The sequence below is a fragment of the Ochlerotatus camptorhynchus genome, unplaced genomic scaffold (assembly GCF_037179485.1).
Source record: "Ochlerotatus camptorhynchus isolate MF236.1 unplaced genomic scaffold, CSIRO-AGI_Acam_v1.1 ptg000211l, whole genome shotgun sequence".
In the NCBI taxonomy this organism is placed as follows: Eukaryota; Metazoa; Arthropoda; class Insecta; order Diptera; family Culicidae; genus Ochlerotatus; species Ochlerotatus camptorhynchus.
Window position 1 is genome coordinate 693,645 of NW_027040701.1, and position 23,729 is coordinate 717,373.

The following is a 23,729-nucleotide window of genomic DNA, read 5'->3' on the forward strand; positions in this document are numbered from 1 at the left end:
GTTATAGCATCAACTAGATCATAAGTGGTGTGTTGTGATATGATGGATTTGGCTGACTTAGGCAGCAGTTCTCGCTAACTGAGCAGAAAATCGTGGGAACAATTCCAGGTCCCTGCATACTAAGGACCTTGCTCATCGTGTGTTTTGTCGTCGTCGCCTTTGGTTGCCGGGTTCGAATGGTTACAACAACACCTCGGTCATAAGTGGTGTGATGTGATATGAGGGACTCGGTGGCTTTAGAGCGACCGTTTTTGCTTATTTAGCAGAATTTAATGGGTTTAATCCCAGGCTCCTACACATTTAAAATTTGTTAGTCACCTTCTGCTGCAAACTCAACCCTTTTATCCAACATCCCAGGGATTTGTCGGTTCCTATCAAGGCGAGTATCACGTTAACACATTCCTTGCCCATTCCTTAATTTACCTGCATTCGGATGTTCATGCTCAATTCAAAGCGTTTCCAGCGTGCAATAACATTTTCTGATTTAAAAAAAAGCCCTGCACCATGTTGGGCGATTTCGGGTCTGGAATACAATCCAGTGTATTACAGTCAACTCTCGCTAGCTCGATACTGAAAGGACCATCGCGTTAGAGAGGATATCAGGGGTTATAGAGGGTAATTTTAGAAATTTGTATGGTGAATGAGTTCGAAGCAGTCGAGATCCCCATTTTTTAGGTAATCTGTATCACCTGTATAAGCTTAATAAAATCAAATATGCTGGTCGCAAAATAAAGATCGATAAGTTACATTTCTTCCTATAAATTGCAATCTGAAACCACATCAGTTACAAACAATGAACCTCCAAATCTTACTGGAGTTTACATCAAATGAACTACTAGATAAGTATCAACTGAGTCAATGTTCTTCGAAATGAAACATATCCAAACAATTTCATGGAGTCCAAGCGCATCTTTTATCTTTTAATTCATTATTGAACAATGCACACTGGGCCAGGAATGCAATCTAGCGGAGCAAAACTAATAACTCCGAAACGAAGCATTTCCGCGACTTGGAGTCTTCGGCAAAGTTTCTTATCATAATAAGCATGCTTGGCATACACATTTGTGCACACCAACTGCTCATTTGTTTATAACTTTTTACTCAGTTGTTGAAATTTGTTTTTCTTTAAAGTAATTGATAGATTAGGATCATAGCTTACTATAGATATGCATAAAGTAGATAAATCTTAACATTTGAATCAACACCAATGAATTTTTACTCTTAAGGTCCGAGATGTGCAGCGAGAATTTCTCACTTCATTTTTACAACGCAAAAACAAATACAGTTTATTACTAGAATTAAAATCTAATTTGTTTTATGTATCTTTAACAAGCTTAAACTCAATTCTATCTACTGTTTCAAAAAGAACTATGTTTTGTCAACTCTGTGTAAAATTATTAGCAAATGATCAATTCGTGACCAAAACTGTGTATGCCAAGCATGATAATAAGGACCATCTATTGACTCTTTTGAAGACGTAAAATTTTCACAGCCTACTGAGAGAGTTGTTTATTTTGTCAAGATAAACAACTTTGCTGAAGACATCAAGTCTCCAAAATTAAAAGTTATTAATTTTGCTCCGGTAGATTGCATTTCTGGCCCAGTGTGCAATGTTGTTACTCAGGGCAGGGCATAGAGTGATTCCTGGTTGATCTTGCAGATTGTTCGATCTTAATTTCTAGAAGATTATGAGATTAAAATCTCGAATGATGTGTATGGACTTCATGAAACTTATTGAAATAGCTAGGAACTTCTGTTGCGGTAGCTGTTTGAAGCTGACCTTCACTTACGCTTAATCATTCATGAGAAATATTTAACTGTATTTTGGCGACACCTGCTCATAATTATTTCCATGCAAATCAAATGGAAAGTCACCTCACTTGCCACACAGAATAGACCTCTTTTTTAAAACTTTATTATAGAGATTTTTAGCCGAAGGCTAGTTCATCTCTTATATGAATAGACCTGATTTATGTGCATAAGGAAATTTGTCCTAGCCCTTGTGCCAGACGTGGTTGATTGAGTAGATCGGAAGATTTGAGGAACCTAGAACATCTTGTATACATGAAATAAAATATAATTGATACACATAGACTCTATGAAACTGCTTGAACTAGTTTTACTACTATAGACATTGTCTCAGTCGTGGTTGATCTAGTTGATTGTTTGGTTTGAAATTCAGAACAGTTTAAAAATTAAATTTGAATTTTGCGGATAAACATAATGAATCTACTGAGACAAGTTTCGTTGTTCAGGGCATTGCACCAGTCAGTAGATCATTTGTCAGAACTCTCGGACGATTTGGAGAACATAGAACATCCGATATACATGAAAATGAATCATGGATGGTGCGCATATCCTATATGGCACTGGCCGGCCGGCACTGATATTGCTAAATATTAGATCTCCAGTTTTTGCACATTGAGGATGAATGTTAGTCCCAAACATCATCAGTTAGTTCTCTGTGTAATTGCAGCTGATCTGGAAATAACAGAGCAGCAATCGTGGGTGGTCCATCATGCTCATGCTTACATTTAATGATAGTTGAGGGAAATGAATTTAGGCTTAACGAACATGGCAATGGATGTCTAGTTGCTAAGGGTATCGTCCCTGTCCAGGTGCAGGTTGTCAAACATAAAATTTTCATAAGGTTTTGGATATCTGGGACATCAAGGTTGGCTAGTTTTGTTTTATTTCATATTTTTACTGTATAGTTTACATCCGAAAGTACAACTTTGCCGGAGGCAGTATGGTACTAACTATAACCTGTGATTTTATACAGCCAATCATGAAGAGTGGGCATATATCACGCACCCGTCCCGAAAGGGTTAAAGTAATTGGTTACATTTGGCACATATGTAGACCCTTTTCACATGTTGCTCTAGTTACTAGCTTCCTCCATCATACGTCATAACAAAAACGTGTTGTGGACTGGACTGTGGAGTATGAGTTTATGTGCAATCGTTGGAAAAAGTAATGCTTGATGTTGTGAGTACTTTATAGTCTAATTTTTGACAATATTGAGTAAAAAATTACTCAAATGTTAGTTGTTTTCGATAGCCCTGTTGATATTGAGCGCAGTATACTAGTAATCTTCCGTGTCACTAGTGGTGCTAGCGTCGGGAAAAATCGTGTCTAACGGGACAAAATGATTAACTCCCAAGGGAAGTACTTCCGTGACTTGGTGCAAAATTTCTTTCAATAATTACGACCATCAATTGTCATTAACAGGTGGTTTGATACTCAACCGCATAGATGGCGCCACAATTAAACTTTTTACTTTGACAGAGATGGAGATTCAACGCCTTGGACAACGATTTTAACCTTTACAAAATAAACAACTTTTCTATAATCATCGAAATTCCACAGCATACTGTTTTTCAGTTTTGTTGAAGAAACTGTTTTATCAATCTATTTTGATAATTTCATTAACAACCAGGTATGTTGCTATTTTTTCCTGATGTAAATACACTAAACACAAAACTTTTACTAAGGAATAAACTGATTTAACCACACATTTCTAAGAAAATGCTGAAAACCACATGAAGTTGTTCTACCAAAATGGAAATCTCAAATAGCGACTTATAGTTGTAAAAATAGTGACTAAAAAGTGACCTAAGTGAAGAAAGTAGTCGTTATGATGGCACACCAAATAAATGTTTGATATTTTAGACTTATTCAATTAGCATCTCATAAACACTTATGTACGACATAAACCTTTAAAGTGAAATACCCAATAGAAAGTTTCTGACCAAACCCGCTGTATTAGTCAGGGTGTCTACTGCAAAAACCAGGAAAACCGGAAATCTTCAGGAAATTTTATTTTTCCCTAAAATACCTGGAAGTCTCAGAGATTTTGATAATTTTCTTACTAAGAGTATTTTAAAGAAAAGAATTAAATTTAAAATATAAGCATTTAATTTTTCTCGTTATTTTCATTCACACTTTGAACTTTATAGATCCACAGTGAACTAATCTTCAGAAACAAATAAATTAAAAAAAAAACAGTGTCTTGAAATGTATGTTTTTTTTTTGGTTTTGGAACATGCATATTTCCTAGAAATTTTAAATTTGAGCTAGTTCTGGAGTTAAAAGCTATAATACTTCAAGACATTTTCAAGAATCTGGAGTAAAACTTCATGCACTGTTTTAAAGGCTCGTGGAATTTTATTATAATTTCTGAGGACCTGGAGCATACTAAATACTAAAAGAAGGATTACAATTAAAGCTGAGCATAATTCTAGGACATCTTCAAAGGAATTCGGAAAATAAATTCAGTAGAGTTTGCCAAACAAATTATGAGAATAAAACAGCAAAAGGGTTTATCTTCCATTTAATTCCACTTAATTAATTTTGGTATCCATGACGTATTTCGACTACAATGTGCAGTCTTCATCAGTGTCATTCCCAGTGGGAATGACACTGATGAAGACTGCACATTGTAGTCGAAATACGTCATGGATACCAAAATTAATTAAGTGGAATTAAATGGAAGATAAACCCTTTTGCTGTTTTATTTAGCATTCCGCTAACAACCCAATTTCATTACTTCAAAATTATGAGAAGAAATCTACGGAATTTGTCAGGAGAAACGAATTCTTATGAGATTTTAAATGTGAGTAGTATTCCAAGGGAAGGAGTGAGATTCAAAAGGAAATCTGAAATGTATTCGGATAATCTTTCCAAAGGGTTTCTTATTGTGGAGAATTTCAAGGTAATTCCAAGGAAAACTAAAATAAAATTGAATCTGGAGGATAGCTTCAGAACTACTTGAAAGTTCCCATTTTTCCTGAAGTTAATTAAACTGCCTTGAAGTTCTTTTTTAGCTCGAGAAACTAGCCTGATGCTCACAATACTTCCTATCAAATTCTTAAACTTTCCTTGAAATTTATAGGACTTCCTTAAGTTTACTCCTCTTAAGGTTTAACAATTCGCTGAAGTTCTTTTAACTTCTTTTCTCTAATGTTAACGGAACTGCTCTGAGGTACTCTGTTCATTTTTGAAATTCTCAAAACTTCTCTAAAGTTTTTGAAGTTCTCATATAGCTTATTGTACTGCGCTGAACTTTATTGAAACGCCCTAAAAAATTAGGCTTTAGTAAACTTCTGAACTTATGCGAAGACCTCAATCAACTTTAAAACGTCTCTGAAGTTATCTGAAAATCTGGGAACTGCTTTAAATTTCCCACTAATCTTCTAGGACTAATGGAACTGACCTTCCCCTGAAATTCCTCCAATTTTCGGAGCTTAATAAACTTCTTTCAAATGCTTCCGCATTTTGCTAATGTTCATAAAAATTTCTGAGGTTCGGGGATCTCCCCTTAAGCTCTATAGATTTCTATCAAGTTCTCGAAATGTTGCTGAAGACCACTGTCATACTGTGAAGTTTTCGAAGTTTTTCTTAATTTTTGGAATAAGAACGAAATAATTAATATAGTTTTATGATTTTCACTTAAGCCTCTAGATTTTTCTGAAGTTTATGAAACTTCCCTTAAATTATTGACACTAATTTAAAACTTCTTTAATTTTCTAGACTTTCCTGATGTTATTACAACTTTCTTTAACGTTCTCTAAAGAACCGCAACTTTACTGAAATTACTTGATTTGCCTGGAAGTTTCGACAATTTTCCTTAAGTAATATAACCATTATAAACGCTCACTTATTTTCCCTGAACTTATCTATGTTTACCTGAAGTTCTCTAAAATCGTTTAATAGTCCCTGATATATATCGGGGAAATGGCTCTAATGTTGGCCTATGGATCTAAGATTGGGCCCATCGCTAAAAATCTGCTATTTATCCATTTTATTTAGATGAACCGCTATTGAAAATGTAGTCGACTACATTACATCCATTTCCCCTATATGTATTCATAACTCCCTGATGCTTCTGACGTTTGCGGAACAAACATAGAATTCTTGGAACACCCCATAATTCCAATGAACTCCTTGTAAGTCGCTGAAAATTTGGTTAAGTTAATGGGATTATTCTGAAGCTATCTGATCGTCCTCGAAGTACTCGGAACTTCGCTGAATATCATGAAACTATATAAAAATATCTCATTTAAGAAGCTCTCTGGAATTTCTTGAAGAAATCGCTGCTTGCTAAAAGTTCTCGCATTTTTTTAAATTAATGGAACTTTGTTGATGTTCTCTAATATTTTTTTTCCTTTTCATTATTTAACGTCGGTCTCTGTTCCGCAATCTAGTGCCAATCACCGACGAACATCGATTGCCATCCATTAAAGGCAATCGAATGTGCAGGAAGGCAGCTTCCACACCTGCGTAGGATATCGAACCCATTCAACACACATGGGCCGGGACCAACGGCTTTACTTCCCTTCCGAAGGAAGACGTGACCAGAGATTTTTATGCCTCAGAAAAATCCCATCGACCTCGGCTGGGATTGAACCCAGACCCATTGGGGTGAGAAAGCAGTCACGCTTACCACTACACCACCGGCGCCGGCGATGTTCTCTAATCAACTTAGCTAAATTTTTGCATTTGTTTAAGATCTTTAAATCTCCATGATATAACACCCTGAAAATACTCTTACGTTTTACGGATGTTCATATAATTTTTATAACGTTCCAGAAATTCTGTCGGAGCTTTGCTGAAGTTTCCGGAGATTCCCTAAGTTTCTCGAAACTTCTTTAAGGTTTCTACAATTTCCTTGAAATTATTTGAACTGCCTTTTGATTCTCTGATATGTTTTGATGTTCTCGAAGCTTCTCTAAAGCTCTGAAGATTTCGCTTCTGCTCGAAAATAAATGAGATTCCCGTAAACACCTTTATATTTCATTGAAATTCTCTGGACTTCTGTAGATAGAGAAAGACGATTAAACGCCACAAAGCAAAGAATGATAAATTCACGCTAAAAAAGTTGAAATAGTGACTGATTACGAGAAAAAGTTACTTTAGCGAAATGGCCTTAAAAAAGGTGACTTTTTAGAGACTGGCTTGAAAATAGTGACTAAGTCACTAAAAAGTGACCCGCTATCATCCCTGAAATTATGGAAAATTCCGAAAACTTCAGGAATGTTTCAAAGATCTCAATAAAGAAGTAACGAAAACTTCAGAAAAATCCAGAGCACTTCAAGAAAGTTAGAGGTTTAAAGGGAAATTCCATGAGCTTCAAGGACGTTTCGAAAACTCAACCAGTTTTTCAACACATATTGTTTGTTTCCCAAATAACTCAGAAACAGTAGGCTGTGAAATTTTGATACCTGTATAAGAGTTATTTATTTAGATGAAATGAACAACTTTGTCCAAGACGTCAAGTCTCCAGAATGTCAAAGTAAAAAGTTAGATTGTGGTACCATCTTTACGGTTGAATACCGAACTATTTGTTTATGTCAATAGATGATCCTGATAATTGTGAAAAATTTCGTTAAAGAAACAAACTCACGGAAACGCTGTGATGCTGACCCTCTAGATTGCATTCCAGGGCCCACTCTGACGGTTTGTAGTTTTCAAAAAAAAAACTCAAACACTGTAAGTTGTTGAATTTTGACGTCTTTGGAAAAATTGTTTATTTATGGGAGATAATCAACTTTGTCCAAGATGTAGAATCTCTAGAATGTAAGAGTTAAAAGTAAGATTTTGGCGCCATCTTTGCGAATCTGTTTTGAACTATAATTATAACAAGCAACTCGGAAATGCTTCGTTTCGAAGTTATTAATTTGGCCCCACTAGATTGCATTCCTGGCCCACTGTGCTTTGCTTGAAGACAGTGACAGCAGTAATTTTCAAATCAAATAAAAAGTCTAGTGTACGTTCGGTGTAGTTTAACGCTAAAATAAATTGGTTTAATGCGTTTATTCAATTAAATGGGCTTAATAATTTACTATTAAGCCTATAAGGGGCGTTTCAAATATGACGTCCACAACTTGTTTACGTCCCAAAGTGTTCGGAACTCGCCGTTATGACGGACTTATTCGACACAATTCGCATTCTATACTCCAAACAAAGAAGTCCCTCTCGATAAGTAAATACTTGCTCAGGTCATAAATTAACTGCAACCAAACGACTTATCGACCGAGATAATCTGAATCATATCAAGGCACCGAGCCGAACGATCACAATCTTCTATAATTAGAAAACCACTGACTCAGCGAAGCATTTTAATATGCATTATCACGTGCGCTCGGTAGGAAAAAAATCGAACCAATTTATCACACTGATTCACAGTCACACTGAATTAACAATTTCCATCGATTACTTCTCAGTAATCGTCAGCACTGATTAATATCCATCGGATGCATTCTATCCTTCTCGGGCACGATTACATTAGTCAAGTCTCGAGTCTACCTTGTTCCATTGCACTTCATTTGTCTCAATGTGTTCTGTGTGAATTTCTTCGCAGTCCATGGAACCCAAACACCCGTATCGGAATCGGTGTTAATCCCGACTCCCATGTGTCTGTCAAAGCCGATTTTGCTCGGATCACTTACTCAATGGTATCACCGTCAGCTCCAACATTATTCCAACGCATTCGAGTAGGTTTTCCACAATGACAGTATCACGTTTCCTTTCCCTTTCTGCAGCTTTGGGTTCAACTTTGGCACTGTTTAGTCTGCATAATGCAGGAACGCCGAAAAATGCACAAAACCAAAAAAACAGACACCTTTATTTCGACGACGACAAAGCCGTTTTCGTGTGGAACCGTAGAGGAGACGCAATAATAGGAGCTCGTCTTATCACACTTATCACTGGGACGACCGACCGGATGAGACTAATGCTGCCTGGAATGGGGAGGGCGACAAGCAGTGGTTGTTCGCAATTTGGGAATTATTTCACCCTCGGCAATGTAAATAAGCGCTTTTTTACGATGGCACGCAAACGCACGATAAGCCCCTTAGTGTGCAAAGTGCTTAGTATAAGAATGTTCAACCACTACGCCCCCTCCGACTGGATGACTGTCGTCGGTAACACACCACAGCTGAAGGTGTTCAGTTACACATTCCGTGTAAGGTTGTCCCTCTTAGAGTGGTCGGAAAATTCACTCGGTCTTATCGAAATCAATCAAGCACCTCAAATGATGGAAACCTTCGGACCAGTCTAGTCCGATGGCGCTTATCAGTTGCTGGCGAAGAATGTTTGCTGTTCGTTGTCGATACGATTAGGAAAAGGCGACCGTACTGAGATTCCACAACACCGACCGACGTTGACTCGTGGTTGCCGCGACGAAACTGACCGCTGACTGTCGTCGATAGAATAAAAATCTGCGTGGTCACAAAGCTCTAGGAGTGATCATCTTTCAATCGCGACCGCGAGAGGAGCAGAAGGCGTCAAGAGATTCCCCGTATGTGGTTAATTCGGCTTCTACAGCGCACATGTAGGTGGGAAGGTTCCACAGAGCCCGACGATGATGGTGATGAGATGACTCACAGCCATGTAAGGGTATTACAGATTTCCGACTGTGCCTACCTACTCGTTCCCCTCGATCTTAGGAGGATTCCGAATACGGCACAATACGACTACTAATTAGGGCTGCTGCTGTTGTGAGTAGTCTCCCGTGGGGATATGTTGAGATGTGTTGGAAACAGGTGATTGTGTTTTAGCAGTTCAAGCTTTGTTTGTTCATGTGACTAAGAAGGCTTATGGCGGTGACTGATGACGATTTTACGATTTATACCGAGATAGGTGGCGCCATGTCTCGCTGACGAATAGGCATACTCGTTGATAATAATGATCTCGAAGTCTCAATTTTGAAGCAACATTGTCAACTTTAACATAGCTCACGTTTAACTTTTCGTAGCATTATGTAAATCCAGGCAACTTCAATAACTTCTGCTATAACATATTAGGCAGTTAAAATTGTGCCGAGCACTGGGATCATGTGTTATTGTCATAAGAACGTTTAACTCTGGAACACCGGTCTGTTCTACGAAGGGGCACAAAACGCATAGGATCTATTTGTTGGCTCCAACCAAGTATAATCTTTTTTTTTCAAAATTCCTTTATTTTTTTAATCAATTTAATTTTTAATAACAATATAATTCTCCCTGACGGCAGGACCACTATTTACACTCAACAAATTTTTTTCATCCTCATTCAATAGTTCAAGTCAGTGCTGATATAAATCATTTCTTCTACAGTCAACTTAGCTGAAAATGAAGACAACCTTAACAGATAGACGAACTATCCGCATGAAATTTAATTTTGAGATAACAACATTCCCTTGACCAATGCAAGTTTTTGATGATAATATCGAGGTTTTAGGCCCTGGGGTCGAAAGTATACTCAAAATAATCATTTTTTCCAAAATGAATTTGATTATTTTGCTTTTGAGGATCGATTATGGTCGAGATTCTGATTATGACAATTTTCACTGCATTGGTGAATATCAATATACGCGTATTCGTTGATGTAAAATGAACTCATCTGTTCATTTTGCTCGTACGTAACAGAGAAGATTTTCAAAACAAATGCAATTCATCTACACTGGATTGAAGCGCTACCGGAGTGCAGTTTCGAACCCCTTTGGATACGGTTGTCTTCTAAGTTTGTTCTCTGTTTTATGCGTGCGTTCGCTTTCATATTTTTAGCGCAGACGCTCTGCCTCCCGGACGGTTATACACGTGTGATTTGTAGTTTTCTCGCCTTCCGGGAAGTTTTAGAATCGAGAAAGAAAACGTGATTCATCATGTTTGCAAGCATCAGAAGAGATGTCGCAATTTGCGTTGTTTGATTTTTTCTCCCGGACCAGAAATTAGTGGCATGGCGAGTGATAATTTTTAATTTCAGTTTATTTAAGCGTTGCAAGGTGCGTGAAAGAGCTCAGCACGATCGGTGTTGATGTTGGCTCGCTTGCAAAAAAAAAAAAACAATTCAGTGTTTTTGAACGAAATTGATATCGAAAGTGTACCAAAAGTGCTTCTGAACGTGTTTCGCAGTTGGGTGTGATGAAATTCGTGAATTCGCGGTTTATGTTCAGTGAAAATTCCGTATCACAAAATTGCACACCGAGTTCCTTTTTTTGCCGTTCGACGACGACGGGTTTGCGAGAGAAAAATAAGCATCGGGAATTAATTAATTTGTGTCTAAACAATTGACTGAATCCATCAAATCTCTTATGAAGAAATTGTGCACATAATTAGGTGGCCACTGAAATTTAATATTTAAATTCTCGTTTTCTCCACGGTTTATCTCGGTTGCTCAATATAGTTTTCCTGATTTGATAGAAATCGCTAAATATGATAAACAATTGAATACCACCTTGGCTGATTTCAGCAATAAAAAATGGCAGTAGATAACGAAATAATGATGAATTTTATGATTACAAAATTAACCTACCATATTGTTTGTTTGTATTATCGCTAATGTTGAAATATTCATACATTATTTTTTAGATAACTTTTGCTCTATAAATATGGAATGCGATCAATATAATATTAAGCTCCCTATGCAGATCACGTTAAGTCCTTAGATGTCAATCAATTAATCAATACAAGAATTCTTGGGAGAGTTATAACGGTATACCGATAACACGGTGTTACACGACAAAAAAAAAACTTTTAATTTTATAATTTGAAGCAATTTTTTCCGAGTTGAAGTTGGCAAATAACCATTGTTTTTCTAACCCTCGAAGTTTTTAAAATTGTTGTATGTAATTGCTTGATTTTGACCATGGTGCTTTGAATAGTTTTCCTAATGCCAAAATCTTGAAAACTTTTCTAGAATCTATAGAATCTTGGGTTTGTTTTAATCTTAAAATTTCGAAGTCTAAGATTTCTTGCACCATCCACTGAGTTCTAGAGTTCATATTCTTGTCATGTATGTTTCGTTGAATACCTTTATGGATTTACAGGATGTTCTGAAGGACTAGCTTGTGCTGAAACTCATTACACTTCTAGATCTTCAGGCACCTCAAAAATCTACAGTAACTATAGGAACTGAAACTTGTGTACCTCTCAGATTTCTAGAAACTAGAACCTCAGCCCGGCAGTTCCAGAAGTTGTGATCCGATGTGTTTATCTCTGGAGGCCTTGATGCCCTCTGCTGTCCGAAGAATTCATCTCCACTCTACTCGATCCATGGCCACACTTCGCCAGCCTCGTAGTCTGCGAAGGGTCCGCAGGTCGCCTTCCACTTGGTCGATCCACCTTGCCCGCTGCGCGCGTCTTCTTCTTGTTCCTGTTGGGGCGCTTTCGAGAACCATTTTGACCACTCATCGTGCGGCATTCTTACGACATACCCAGCCCACTGTAGTCGCCCATGTTTTTCAATGTGGACGATGGATGGTTCTCCTAGCAGATTGTGCAATTCGTGGTTCAATCGCCTCCTCCACGTTCTGTCATCAATCTGCACTCCACCGTAGATGGTACGCAACACCTTTCGTTCGAAAACATCAAGGACGCGTTGGTCCTACACGAGCATAGTGCAGGTCTCGTGACCGTAGAGGATCACCGGTCTAATCAGCGTCTTGTAGACAGTCAACTTCGTGAGGCGGCGAATTTTATTCGACCGGAGCGTCCTCCGGAGTCCAAAGTAGGCACGATTCCCTGCCATAATGCGTCTTTGAATTTCTCTGCTGGTATGATTCTCAGCGGTCACCAGTGAGCCCAAATACATGAACTCGTCGATCACCTCGATTTCATCACCGTCAATCTGAACTCGGGGTGGGAGGCTAACATTGTCTTCCCTAGAACCCCTTCCTCTCATGCATTTCGTCTTCGATGCGTTGATGGCAAGTCCAATCCGCATAGATTCAGCCTTCAGTCCGATGTCCGTTTCAGCCATCGTCATAAAGTTCCGTGCCATGATGTCGACGTCATCGCTCGGGACGGTAGAAGGAAACGAATTCACGCGTCACTTTTCAATAGGTAATAAGTAACAAATGTAAACAAATCGAGTTAAGCGATGACCCAGAGCCGAGGTCGGTGGGATTTTTCTGAGGCATAAAAATCTCTGATCACGTCTTCCTTCGGAAGGGAAGTAAAGCTGTTGGTCCTGGCCCATGTGTGTTGAATTGAATGGGTGCGATATCCTACGCAGGTGTGGAAGCTGCCTGCCTGCACATTCGATTGCCGTCAATGGATGGCAATCGATATCCGTCGGTGATTGGTACCGTGCCGATTCAAATTTCGGACACTTAAACTCGAATTTCGGACACTTTTAAAAGTTGATTATCTCGGTCGAATATGATCCACATGTCTTGTAAATTTTAAATTTTTTTGACTAGTGCCCTCCACGATCATCTAACATTATTACTTTGTTTCTAACTGGATGTAATATTTAATTAAAAATGAAAGTGTCCGAAATTTGAATCGTCCGAAATTTGAATCGGAACGGTACTAGATTGCGGAACAGAGACCGACGTTAAATAAAGGAAAAGAAAGAGTTAAGCGAAACAAACTATTGCTCTTTTATCATTCTATGTGATACAAAAACATCCATTAAAATTTACTTTTATTTGATTTAAGATAATCATAGGTCAAAAATTGTCCACAGCTTGAAATGATGGGTACATGATTGTTACTTCGGTCATTTGTATCGTCTAACATGATTGGTGCTAATTTTCTAAAGGTGGGGCCAATCTAAAGTTAAGTCTTCTTTCTTCTTATTCGCATTTCAAGCTTATTGCATAGTGTATATTAGCTTATTGCGTGCTCTCAGCTTAGTTTTCTACATGCACTTTCACAGTTATTACCTGAGAACTTTCGATGCCAATACCAATGCATGAATTCGTATATTGTGTGGCAAGCACAATGATACGCTATGCCCAGGGAAGTCGAGAAAATTTCCAACCCGAAAGATTCCTTCGACCGGACCGGGAATCGAACCCGCCGCCTCCGGCTTGACAATACCGTGCCTTTGCTGACTAGGCTATGAGGCCCCCCTCTAAAGTTAAGTACTCTACTCTGAAATCTGTGAAAGGGAATCTAGTATCATGTAGAACAAAACGTCCAATGTAACACTCATTGTCCTATGTGTTTTTTTTCTATATTGCAGCATAAAATTCAAAGCAAAACTGTGATTTTACCGTTTCTATTGAAATTTCAACGTTATTATTCACTGACTTCATTAAAAATAGTATTGCAAAATGTATTGTTTCTAAACAGTTGAAATAGTAATCTGTCGAACTTCAACTTCGATTTTCTCAAAACGGTGGAACGGTGGTTGGTCTATTTGAAAAGTGACGCGAGAATTGTTGGAAAGCTGCTTCACGAAGCTACGCCGAAGATGATACACGTGTGGTAAAGGGATTTTTTTCTGTTGCCTTTTCTCGATTCCGATCAAGCTATATCCTCAACCGTGTATATTGCAACAAAGCAGGCAAGCAATATATCATTATCCTTTTGTCCGATCAAGCTATATTACAGAGAGAGTTTATCGTAGTAGTAGTAGCAAGCGTGTTTTTGTTGGTTGCTTTATGTAGGGTAGAGAACTACTTCGGCCTAATCGCCCATTTTGGGCCTATCGAGCAGAAAACTTCAAATAAATCCATGATTTCAGAGTTAACAAGTCAATTATACGTTTGGTACGATACTTTAGTTAATAAGCTACGGAACGAAGTCAATGAGAACGCGTGATATGAAGGTTTGCACCCATTATTTCCAAAAACAAAAGAAGCGCTCCGACCGAATCAATTTTTACCTTCATCCGATAGGCCGAAGTGAATTTATTGGCGTTTCAATGGTGTTTCAATGCGTTAGGCCGAGTTTAGAATCCGTAGGCCGAGTTTGGCGTCAAGAAGAAGTGTTAGAAGTTTGACAATATCTCAACGATTGATTTCTCTTTATAAAATCTTACAGTACACACGGAACGGTAAATAAATTTGGAAGCCATCAGTAATAATAACATTCCGTTTGGTGCTAAACTGCGCTAGATTAAGAAAGACTAAGTGCGGGTTGTGCTTAATAGGCCGGAAATGGGGTAGTTAACCCTATTTGAATTCGCTGATAGCCATCCAATTGGTCGTCAGTTTGATATACCGAAGAATGGTTTCGGACCAACGAAACTGTGAATTAGAATCTAGTGTTGCAAGATCGTCTGCCTTTTCATTTAATGCCACAGTGTCCTGGAACCCAATACATATTCACTGAGTTCGTTTGCCACAAGTGCCGCAATGCGAGAATACAGTCCCAGACAGAGCTAGTAAATATCACGGCCGTCATGTGACGATGAGAAAACAGGTGCTCTAACTATCACGAGACGAAACTACTTATCATAAGCTTTCTTGTCATTTTCAATGATCAAGCACTCATGAGAATAATTCTTATTCTCATTTTGACATCAACATTTATAACTGATTAAGATGAATTTACGCAAACAATCGTATGTGATCGGTAGAGTGAATATATTATTAAGATTTCCGCGGTAAAAGTAACTTTAATAGCATTAAATGTACCAGTAATTACGATGATCACAACACTGTCACGTTCTGTCATGACGAAAAATTCTATGAGATTTCGAAGAAAATCTCTATCATCGTTTACTCATCCAATGATAGTGACAGAAGTATCTCTGTAAATATCGCGTGAGATCTTTCATTGAAAATGACATTTGCCAGCCCTGGTCCCAGACAATTTCTAATGTCTATTTATAAATTTGAATTGCAAAAATCTCTGCATGAGACATAGTTGGCCAATGTCCTATTGCCACTGAAATCTTTATTCCAGGGCCAAAGATCCCTGCACCCGTTTTCGATCCAATTTTTAGCCATCCGTGAAGAATATAATTGAGCCTTCCCAATCTATACGCAACGTTTTGCATACCTTGTAGGGAATCTCGTAGTTATCCTCAAGTTTCACCCAGTCTCCGTTCGTACTCATCACCGACTTCCTTTTTAAAATATTGCAAAATACTCAATTGACCAACAAGGTGAACTGACAAACCATTTTCTAAATAATACCAGTTCTAAGTGTATTCTTCACGTGTGCGATTATAAGTAATCTATGAGACAAGACTTCTGAAATTCAACTTGTTCTACAAGCATCCGAAATTATTTCTCTTAATTCAAAATCATACACGAAAACCAACCATTTCATCGAGTAGAGGAACTCACATCGATGATGCAGGTGAGTTTTCATCCTCGGGAAATTTGCGAAACAAGTCAATGTTCACATTTACGACTTTACGAACGACCAGTGTCGGAAACGATAAAAGAAAAAAAAGAAGAGTGGAATTAGTAAGCAAATATTCATCGAAGTAAGCTGCATGATCTGCCTGGAATATTCTTTAGTGAGATAGCAGAGAAATTTAAAATATTTGCCACCACAAATTCATTCGTCAAATATTTTAGGAAACAATTTGTATCACGGCGCGAACAGAATAAACTCACCAAAAGTACTTATTGACGCCTAGTTCATTCTCATGAGTTTTCGACACATTCCAAAAGCCGGCCTACCTAATAGGTTACAACAATACACAATCACTGAACCGTCCAGCAGCACGCAGTCAGCGTCATCGCCGGAGTTCGTGTTTGTGTTGTTAGCCAGGGCAATTTACTTCGTTTCGTCGCTAATTTTGCATTCGTAATCGTCCCCAGGCCGTGTGTCATGTCCTATTACCGACCGCCGCTGCCGACTGGCACTTGCACATCGCACTACACTTTGCCCTAAGTATCCATACTTGTGTGAGTGTGGGTAGGTATATTTATGTATGTAGGTTGCATTAATTTGATTCAATTTGCGCACTGGATTTATGTATTCATCAGCGACGACGATGACAACGATGACTGGAGGAATGCCGTATCCACCACTTGATATCAGCGGATTATTCTGTCAACATCAACGCGCGACTCAATCGTCCACGTAGGTTTTCTCTTCTTCACTCCCTTCGCCACTAACACCACCAGCGCGATCGGTAGAAGAATTGACCCCTACTACCTGATGCAGGAGGCCGAGGCCGAGGCTAGACACAACATTGTTGTGAGGGAAAACATAAAAAAAATGGGAAACAGTTACCATTCGCACGAGGGAGTGCTGCATACCGCCCTTGCCAGAGTTTTTGATCCTCATCGGTAAGCGATTTTTGTTTTGATAAATTACTTTCCGCTAGAGTCACGCTGTTATATTTGGACGGCGGGTCATGCGTACGTTGGTGAGTTCATCAATAAAAGATTAGGCCTTACTCTTGGTAAATCTACACCTGGACGCGGAATATGGGGAGTGTCCGAAATACCGTACGAAGGTGTGGGCGAGAAAGTGCGTTCCAATTGGATTGGCAATAAAAACAAGTGGGTACCATACATAGCACAGAAATGATGCAACCGAATATTACATCGGAGAAAATGGAATCAATTGATATACACAGAGTGAAATGTTTATGACACTTCTTGGGTCGGTACTCCTCCTGCGTTGCGGCGTTATTGCCTAGTCGAGTTGGAACTCTAAACTGGTATTTCCTACGGTGGGAAAGAAGTGGTTTTCGCTTTTTGCCTCTCGTCTTCTTACGGCTCGATGCGGCTGCTAAACCCAACCCAAACTGAACTAACTGATGAATGACTGCGGTTACTTGACAGTTTGTTGGCCGGTTTGTCTTGTCCGAAGAAAGAAGTGGCATGCTACGAGCTTGAATTCACACGATTTGCGACGATGGAGTTTTTTTTCTTCTCAGCTGAACTTTCTTTATTGATGGTAGTAAAACATTTCTAATAGTGATAGCCAATGGAACAGATCATAAAGACAATACTGTCGCAAAAGAATAGAAGGGTATTGCTGTTGGGTGTTAATTTCAGTTGAATATCTTATAAACTTATCTACACTCAATGATTGAAATTTACTTTTACGCAAGGGGTATTCAACTCTGCACACCTTAATCGGTACCGAGTGATTGAGCTGTGCCGAAAGCTGTGCTAAGCGCTGTGCCGAACATTTCTATCAAGGGTCAATCAAAGTATACCTATCAAGGTGTCAATAATCCATGAGTTTGGTAACCCCGAAAGCTACGGCTTTTGTGATTGTGCTTACATTCTCAATTTCTCTGATGGATCATGGCAAGCAATCAGCTTCCTTTCGGGAAGTGGAAGAGGAAGTGAAAGCCATAAAACCTATACAGTGTTCAAGCAAATTGAACCCATTCACCAGATTCCGGATCGATGAAGTGCTGATTCCTTGCAGATGTACAGAAACTAAGGCGTAGCTTGATCAATGATGGATCAAATTGTTACCTACTGCATATCAAATTTTTCCCGATCCTAGGAGCAACATCCTCGAGCCTCAACATTTTTTTAGTAATAACCAAGGCCTTACAGTTGACCGATCGGTAGGCAACCCATCGCACTGAGGACCTTTGATACGAGCTCGTTCTACAGAAGGATAGTGACAGCGATGCATCTGCAAAATAACCGGATCTGGTGACGGGGATGTGCTTATTATCGGACTCGCGGAATAGAATAGAATGTAATTGCAATAAATCTTATGCTATTGCGCTAAGGCAATCGTACACCAGTCCAGGTCTGATGGAATATTTGGGATTAATACGTATTGACATCCAACAGCAGTACTGGAACTTCTTTCAAAATTATATGGACATCCCTATAAAATCCTGTGGTTATCCCATTGAAGTCCATACCAATTTTTTTTTTGTTTATTAATTTATTTGATAAGGCTCAACCGAATTAACTTAACAGAGCCGAGGATTCTTGGTCACTATACAATACATCTTAAAACTATAGTCAAAAGGTACAACACAATAAACACTTTATCTTCCGCTATCCAAAAAGCCTCCTCCATCAGAACTGGAGCCGCTTCCAGTAGTTTCATTGTATGGCAAATTGTTGTACGCCAACGACGGTCAGAGCGCGTCCATTGCAGCAATAAACGCAAAACGTGGTCAGCACTCACACACTCATCACGAAACGGTTGCTTTCCAAAGTCGACGACGCATCGACCGAAAGAACTGCTGATGAAGAACAATGAGGAGGACCACACAATGGTTGCTGCCGAGTAAACAGACGATCGTGTAGCACACATCGAGAGTGGCCTGCTTTTGTCGACAGCCGAGTGAACACTGAAGTCCATACCAATTGAGACTGGCAAGAATAACCGAGAGAAAACGCAGGTGAAAATGTGAAAATTTCCATTGCGGATGATCCTCGGCAAGACCGGTATTCGAATCAGGCCACCCTTCTTTGATAAGCTTTTAATTTATTTATTGATTATTCTGCATAACAAACTTATAAATGTACCTCAACTCTCGCAGAAAATCCTGCTCTGATCCTTTGTTGTACGCTTCGAGATTGGATGCCCACGATAGTATATAATATTTAGTCCAAAAATAAGAAGGAGAAAAGCCTGGGTGACCTTTGGTGAAAGCATGTGGAGGAGAATGTGAGGGTTTGTCGAGGTTAATCCCTGACATATAGGGGATCCATTTGTTTGATATTGATGAGATTGTTTGCGTGGTCTTCCAAATTAATCATCAAAGGCAACTGGCGGGCATTTTTCTCTATGATTCCATCCATAATCGAAAACGTGTGTTGCTTGTGAGAAGTTTGATGGGCCCGATGACTTCGTGGCCTGCGACAAGTGTGACAAATGGTGGCATTTTTCGTGCGCTGGAGTCGATGCAACTGTAGCAAACAAAGACTGGATTTGCCCGCGATGTTTACCATCCCCTGTACCAGCTTCGATACGATCGACTACGTCGAGTCGGAGGGCAGATTTGCAACGCAAACGCCTCGCTGAACAGCAGGAACTGGATGAGAAACAGCTGGAGTTGGAAAGGAAGCAGCTGGCGCTGCAAAAGAAGCACTCACATGAGAAATACGATCTGGAGGAGTCGCTTGCGGAAGAAACTGACAACCGCAGTGTAAAGAGCCGTGTGATCGAGATCGAAACTCGAGAACGCGAAAAGCAAGTTCAATCAAGATTGGGTTGACAAGCATACCTCCGCGAAGCAGAAATCCATCGTAAAATCTTCCGTTACCACGAAGCTTTACCAAACGGCAGCGGTATTCCGTCCAAGTATGATGGAGCTGAAGATCAAGGTCTACTTGAAGAAGTTACTAACGCAGGAACGCTGCAAGATGATAGTTCGATACAGCAGTTTCTGAAGAATCGGATACTGGTGCATAAACAACAGAAACGACCAGTTACAATTGAAGCGCTGCTCCTCATAGAAACTGAATTACGCAAATTTCGATTACAGATGCAGCAACCGATGACAAGTGTCCCTGAAGATTCTTGTCCACGTTCCGATGATTCCAAAGAAGCAATCCCTAAAACAGTTCCGACAGATCGGGGGAACAAAGCCACTAAACATGGTCAACCTTCCATCTCAAAGAAACAGCCTGGATTTCCTGTTTCGGATCCGCCTCTTCGTAATCGGAAGGAAAGCCTTGTTAAGGGAAAAATTCCAGAAGAACCGCGCAACCGGCGTGTGAATCTTTCTAGCCACAGCACGAGTGTGCCGCATCATCCATCTCCACCTTCGATCCCAGTGAGTGAAATGATGGATGAAGATCAGCCGCAAACTCCGGCCCCACGCCTAATCCAACCAGGTCCCCGCTTGATCCACGATGAGCAGCCGCGCTATCAAACCACGTGCTTGAACAACGACCCCATCAAGGTATCCTGAGGAGCCTAATCTGAGAAAACCATTACCGGAACAGTTAGCAGCTGGGCAAGTAATGCCCCATGATTTACCGGACTTCTCGGGTGATCCACAGGAGTGGCCGATTTTCTACAGTAGCTTCTACCACTCTTCTGCGGTCTGTGGGTTCAACAACGTGGAAAATCTCGTACGTTTGCAACGTTGCTTGAAAGGCAATGCTCTCAAGTCAGTGCGATACTATTTGCTCTCTCCCGAATCAGTTCCGGCTGTAATTGAGACGCTTCGTACCTCGTACGGCCGCCCTGAGGTTATCATCAACAGGCTGATTAGAAACGTGCAGGAGACACCTGCACCCAAACCGGAGAAGCTGGAAACGTTGATCGAATCTGGGATGTCGGTCACGAATTTGACACAGCACCTCGTTGCAGCGGGTCATCAAGCTCATCTTTCGAACCCGGCACTTCTTCAAGAACTAGTTGAAAAGTTGCCACCCGACATAAAGCTTCAGTGGGCGAAATATCTAATGTACCAACCAGAAGCAAGTTTGAGAACTTTCAGCATCTTCATGGCAATGGTGGTCGAATCGGTAAGCAAGGTGGTCGTCTATACGGGTGGTCAACACGCCAAGAACGACAAATCTCGTGGAAAGGACAAAGGGTTCATCCACGCTCACACCGAGAGCCAAGTCACCGTCGTACCGATAAAAGTGAAAGGTGAGAATGAAAAACTTTGCTTTTTTTTGTGGAAAAGGAGGACATTGCTTGAAAGACTGTACGAAGTTCCAGCAGCTATCAATGGACGATCGATGGACGATCGATGGAAAAATGTTCAATCGTTTGAAGGTTTGCAGAATCTGTCTAATCCACATGGACGTCGCACGTGCAGAATTTCGAACAGGTACGGGTTCGATGGATGTCAATTTCGCCACCACCATTTGCTGCATGGGAAACCTGAAGCAATAGCGAAGAAGCCTGCGCTCGCATCGGCTGAGAATCATGTTCATCATCACTGCGGACAGTCCATACTCTTTCGAATTCTTCCCGTTACACTGTACGGGGAGTCGAAGTCCGTCACCGTGTTCGCATTCCTGGATGAAGGGTCTTCTGCAACGCTTATCGAACGTAGTCTGGTCGAAGAACTCGGTGTGAAAGGGCCAACAGCTCTACTGTGCCTCAAGTGGACCGATAACATGACGAGAACCGAGGAGGAATCGCAGATCGTAACGCTTGATGTTTCCTAAATGGATCGGACGAAACGGTTCCAGCTGCTGAAAGAACGCACAATAGGAGATTTGAATCTGCCATTACATGCTACGCCGATCTCCAAAAGAACCATCCTCACCTCAAAGGTTTACCGGTACGAAGTTACGAAAGTGTCACTCTGAAACCTACAACTAGCCGTTCCTCAAAAAATCAAGGAAGGACGTAGTGGCATCGTAGCTTCCAAGACTCGCTTAGGATGGAGCGTGTACGGAACCTTGGATCCAGTCAAGAAATCGGATGAGTATAGCTATCACGTGTGCGAATGCGAAGCGGAAGAAAGGTTGAACCTTATGATGAAGGATTACTTCAACACCGAGGATTGTGGAGTGAATCATCCGGACGTGCTAGATTCTGAAGAAGAGGAAAGAGCGCGCAAGATTATGGAGAAAACGACGTCCAGAGTAGGAGATCGCTTCGAAACGGGACTTCTGTGGAGAACCGACTACGTAGAGTTGTCCGATAATTACTCAATGGCCATGCGACGACTAGAGTGTTTGGAGAAGCGAATGGAGCGAGATCTGCTCCTTAATGAGAGCATTCATCGCCAAGTGACGAAGTACCTGGCGAAAGGGTATGCCCATCGAGCAACAGAAGATCCAAGGCCGATCTTAGACGGATTTGGTACCTTCCGTAAGGTGCCGTTTGCAACCCGAAAAAACCAGGTGAAATTAGATTAATTTGGGACGCACCGGCAAAAGACGATAGAATGTCGTTCAATTTGTTTTTACTCCCTGGGCCGGATCTTCTTATACCACTTCCATCCGTCCAATTTCGTTTCCGTCAATATCCGGTAGCAGTTAGTGTAGACATCAAAGAGATGTTCCACTAGGCTAATGTAATCGAAAGCGATCAACATTCACAAAGCTTCCTGTTCCGCGACAGTCCAGAGGATAATCCCATCGTTTTCGTGATGAACGTCTTGACATTTGGAGCCCACAGTTCTCCCTCATCTGCACAGGTCGTCAAGAACCGGAACGCGCAAGAGTTTTCCAAGCAGTTTCCGAGAGCATCGGAGGCAATTCACCTCGACAGTTTCGAGACGGTCGAGGAAGCAAAGTCAGTAGCTGGTGAAGTAAAATGGATTCACTCGAAGGGAGGCTTCGAAATACGAAATTGGTCGTCAAATGACCAAGCTGTACTGGAGCACTTGGGGGAACCAACGAAGGACAATAGGAGTCCGAATGAATAGGTTTGCTGGAACACGTAAATTTTTTTTTTTTTTTTTTTTTTTTTAACTCTTTATTTGTTCCAAATTCAAAATAAATTACATTTCATTTTTAACCTAGGTGCTCCAGTTACTACAGTAACTTACCAGCCTTAATTGTTATGATATATCTAAGTGTTTTTACATTGTTCCTGTCTTGGCAATTCAGTATTTTAAACAGGTTTTTTAAACCTGCATGTCAGTATAACAATTGATAGCTTAAAACTAAAAACTAAAACTAAATCTTATCTAAGTATAAAGGGAATTAATCGTTGCAATTGAGGATTGTAACGATTTTTGCCGGAAATTATTAATTATTTTGTTGGACATTTGTGCTAAAGTCTCAACATTCGAAATTCTATGTACTTCGGTTGTACTGTACCAGGGAGGCAACTTCAAAATCATCTTCAGAATTTTGTTCTGAATCCTTTGAAGTGCTTTTTTCCTGGTAGTGCAACAACTAGACCATATTGGCACAGCGTAAAGCATGGCCGGTCTAAAAACTTGTTTAAATATTAGAAGTTTATTCGCCAGGCAAAGTTTAGATTTCCTGTTTATAAGAGGATACAAACATTTTATATATTTGTTACATTTGGCTTGAATGCCCTCAATGTGATCTTTAAAAGTTAATTTTTGGTCAAGAACTAATCCAAGATATTTCACTTGGTTTGACCAGGAAATTGGAACTCCGTTCATAGTGACTATGTGACTACTACTAGGTTTCAAAAAGGAAGCCCTAGGCTTATGTGGAAATATTATAA

General features: G+C 40.0%; 1 protein-coding gene across 2 annotated transcripts in view; it reads right to left on the bottom strand.

The window, feature by feature from the left end:
* Pez overlaps positions 1-23,729 on the bottom strand; it is a 44,392-nt gene that overhangs the window by 13,940 nt on the left and 6,723 nt on the right. The window contains exon 1 of one of the 2 annotated variants that reach the window (XM_065224404.1): positions 8,451-9,189. The exons of the other annotated variant lie outside the window; for it this stretch is intronic. Within the exon in view, the coding sequence (XP_065080476.1) occupies positions 8,451-8,478 (28 nt within the window). The 5' untranslated portion in view covers positions 8,479-9,189. Of the gene's footprint in view, positions 1-8,450; positions 9,190-23,729 lie in introns of those variants that run through there. 2 annotated transcript variants of the gene reach the window in all.